Source organism: Vollenhovia emeryi, unplaced genomic scaffold (assembly GCF_000949405.1).
Source record: "Vollenhovia emeryi isolate VEMERY1.0 unplaced genomic scaffold, V.emery_V1.0 DF940884.1, whole genome shotgun sequence".
In the NCBI taxonomy this organism is placed as follows: Eukaryota; Metazoa; Arthropoda; class Insecta; order Hymenoptera; family Formicidae; genus Vollenhovia; species Vollenhovia emeryi.
Window position 1 is genome coordinate 3,097 of NW_011965482.1, and position 3,737 is coordinate 6,833.

At 39.0% G+C, this 3,737-nt stretch overlaps 1 protein-coding gene across 2 annotated transcripts; it reads left to right on the forward strand.

Moving 5' to 3' along the window:
• Positions 1 to 1,356: 1,356 nt before the first annotated feature.
• On the forward strand, positions 1,357 to 3,703 carry LOC105555670. 2 transcript variants are annotated; one of them, XM_012002695.1, is made up of 6 exons: positions 1,357 to 1,865; positions 2,317 to 2,452; positions 2,635 to 2,834; positions 2,910 to 2,963; positions 3,047 to 3,156; positions 3,356 to 3,698. In XM_012002695.1, the coding sequence occupies exons 1-6, from the start codon at positions 1,815 to 1,817 to the stop codon at positions 3,591 to 3,593; spliced, it is 789 nt and encodes a 262-aa protein (XP_011858085.1). In that variant the 5' UTR covers positions 1,357 to 1,814; the 3' UTR covers positions 3,594 to 3,698. The 2 variants fall into 2 exon arrangements, with proteins under 2 accessions (XP_011858085.1, XP_011858086.1); XM_012002696.1 differs by lacking the exon at positions 1,357 to 1,865 and adding an exon at positions 1,909 to 1,965 and having other exon boundaries at positions 3,356 to 3,703.
• Positions 3,704 to 3,737: the final 34 nt, after the last annotated feature.

The following is a 3,737-nucleotide window of genomic DNA, read 5'->3' on the forward strand; positions in this document are numbered from 1 at the left end:
ACCGCTTTTCCGCTAAAGAAGCACCTTTAAAATTTTGTGGCAACCTACCAATTTGTAAATTGCTGCTTTATCGCCAACGTACTTGTGCAGTTTTTGTATTTTTCATATACTTTGTATTGTCAGATTAAAGATTTCCTCTTAAGAATAAATTGCATGAAATATTAATCGCAATTTTGAGAATAGGTGAAATGAAATGATTAATGAAATGATATTGAAATTTAATTTTACACGGAAAAAAGTTAACGTTATCCTTTTAATCGTAACTTTTAATAAGAAATAAACTTGTTAGCTTAATAACACTATTGATAAAACAAGTATGTCATGCTCTTGTGTGTGGTTTAATAAAATATTATTTGCTTAACTAATACTGTTATTAAATTAACAAGATTATTTTAATGAAACTAACGTTGTTAATACATTATTTTCCATGTGCTACACATGTATGAGCGCGTATAGAAAAAATGCTGCGAAATCCTACGTGAACTGATGGACGAACCTCTTGAAGGCATATTGAAAACACATTTTGTGTCTGCCGTAAATTTTATCGAAAGAATAGCAGAGCTGCTAACGGAATAGCCAAAGTGGTTGATGTAGTCAATCTACTGTAATAATCTGCTTGCATTTGCTGGCAAACTGCCAAAGACCTGTGTCCACGATGTTAGAATCACGATTCTGGTTTCGAGAAATGTGTAGCCAATCAACGTGCAGCTTTTATGGAATATATGTAATGAGTGCGAAACACCGCATCATTGCATCACAAGTATATCGCAAGCGGCAGAGTCTCAAATAACTGCCGCGTGAGAAGAAAGAAGTAGGCGATGGGGCAATAGCCCATCGGAACCGAGTCGACAGTACCTAACGAGCCCACTGCTGATTAATGGAGAAACGACCTGACGACAGGTCCGAGTAACCTAACTATAAAAACGAATGGAAGGAAAGCAGGGTGGGTCAGTTTTAAATAAAACATACGAGTGTACGTTGCTGCATAAATTTTAATAAAGAAGATATTGATTGATATATTGGCACATGGCCTTTTACGACCGCGTGGTGTAATTACGGCAACGATCCCTAAATCCCGTGCTCCGACCAAGTCGACGGCACAACAAATAGCTGCCAGTTGATTGGCTACACATTTCTCGAAATTAGAACTTGGACCAAGTTCTAGCATCGTGGACACAGACCATAACATACCAGTAACAATTTATTTTAGCTGAAGATGGTAAACTGAATGGTACGGAAAATTAAACGAAAAACAATGAATTCGGCATTCACCAAGTTTATCCTCCAAGTTTCAACAATGTGAATTTCGTAATTTCGAGAAATTAATCCAAGAAATTGATATCAGAAGATAATAAAAAGGTACCTTGTAACCAAACTAGACGTCATTACGTTGTTTTGTGACATTATTCCGTCAGTGGGGAACTACCGTACGCTCCTTTAAGTTTTTCATTTCTCGCTGGACGAGTACATCTTCCTCGCCGGATTCGTCGGATCAGTTTTCCCATCCTACGATAAGCTAATCTATATCATCGTGAAAAAAATGCAAACGACCAGTCTCTGACGCGATTGATGATTGCAGATAAAGCAGCTCGGAAGCAGATAATAGTGCGGCCGATAAGAGAAAACCGACATCGGCTTGCGATCGGAAGTCGTCATGTATCCAAATCAGTAGTCCACGAAGAGTTGCTCGAGAGCTGCTCGCAAGCTGCGTAGTCACCGTCTGCTTCTGTGTAGCATTGATATCTTGCACAGTTTGCTTCGTTATTTTTACCCGTATCGTATCGTACGAGTAAGTGAAAAGAAGAGTTTTAATAATGGGAAAACTTGCTGTAGCACTTCTGACGGAGCTTCTCGTCGTTATACCGGTACGTGAAACGTCATTTCTTTGAAGGTATCATTGGAAAGTTGAAGGTGCGGTTTGTGTCTTCAATGAGATGTTGCTACGCTGTTTAACGGTGTTAAATGGTAGCTCTAATGTCAAAATATTAATTAATGTAGTGGCGTTTATAATCAACGAAAAGAAATAAGTAAGAATAAAGGGAAAGGCGATACCTAACTGCGATACAAGTAAAACACGCGTTTGCGCAATCAGATAAACCATGATTGTCGAAAAAATCAATCTCTCCGATATGTAATATCGAATGATCCCGTTCAAGATAAATCATGTATTATCAATTATTTTCTTTTCTAGAAAACAAAATGTGATTTTAAAGTTATTAATCGTGACATTATTGCGACATATTGCATCAGTAAAGGAGAAATGGTGGCGCGCTGGAGAAACAGGGAGGATTAAAGAAACGCATTTCTCCGTTTCAGATTGCTCTTGGGGAACGTTTTCATGGGCATTTTTCTTATAGACAGTATTACGATAATCACGTTAATGACGGACGATTGACGAACCCAACAACCGCTACCTATGAAACAGCCAAGGAATCGTATGGCGAGCCTGAAGGTGACGTGTGAAGTTCTACAATAATATATTTTAGCTATATATTAACGCGATTATACTCCGTTAAAAGTTATTTAATTTAAAATTCATCAAAAAAAAGTAACTGTAACTGTAACTTCGTTACAAGTAACGAGTTACTTCCCAATCCTGGTTTAAATTTCATACTTTGGTGGGTGCAATTACAGATACATACGCTAGCGAGAACAGCCCTGGATCCTCGGACTTATGGCAAGCGAGAAGTGGCGGCGATAATTACGTACAAGTGCCACGTTGCGCTCACATGGGACAGACTTTCTGCGAGGATGTCCCGCATTATCCTCAGGACTTTGTGAACAGGATGATCGCCAAAAATCCCAGCCTGCTAAATTACGCACAAGAGGACGTTGTTAGTGGGCACATAATTATGAGTTGCTCTCGTAATTGGCGGAAATGTTGATTCGAGATTTTCTTTTGTTGATAGATTGGACTTGCGCCACGATCCGACGTCGAAGAAGAACCGCTTTGCCTGTCCACGGTAAAATCATCTTTGAATTGTGATCTATTATCGCATGTGACGTATATGTAGTTCTAAAAAATATTAACGGCATAAAATTCTAGGAGAAATTAATTACTCCAAAAGTGGGTATAAACATAAAAGGTCAGTGGCTGTACATCCTTCAGTCGAATGAGACAAATTTCCGTCAGAGCTTACGAGTTGAAACTTGCAGGTGAGTGAAGAAAAGTCGCTATAAATTTCACAATTCTTTAATATTTACATATAATACGAATAAGAAAATTGTACAATGAGCATATAGATTAGAATAGAATTTAGATATATAGAAGTAGACGCATAGAATAGAATGTAAATCGTAGGGCTCGAGTAAAATAGAACGTTGTGAGGAATGTCGCAATGTGTTCTATTTTCAGAGAGGAGGATGCTAAGTGCAGGTTAATCGACGGTTTCGCCGAGGGATACGCCACGGCGTGCAGGCAGAAATTCATTTATCGCGTGCTGATTGCCATTTCTCACGGCGACATCGTTCGTGATTACTTCCGACTTCCCGCGAGCTGCTGCTGTCGCGTCCAATTCAAGCCCAGTCAGAAAGGTAACCTTGATTCAAGGTTGATTCAACGTCGATGCGGTTGTCAGCATGGTTGGAGTTGATAAGAAAGTCGATATTCCTACAATGTCAACCCTCTTTCATTGATGATTCAAGATTGATTCAACGTCAAAGCAACTCACCAAGAAATGATTGGTTGAATCGACATCGATTTAACGTCGATTGACATTGATTGATGAGCCATAACG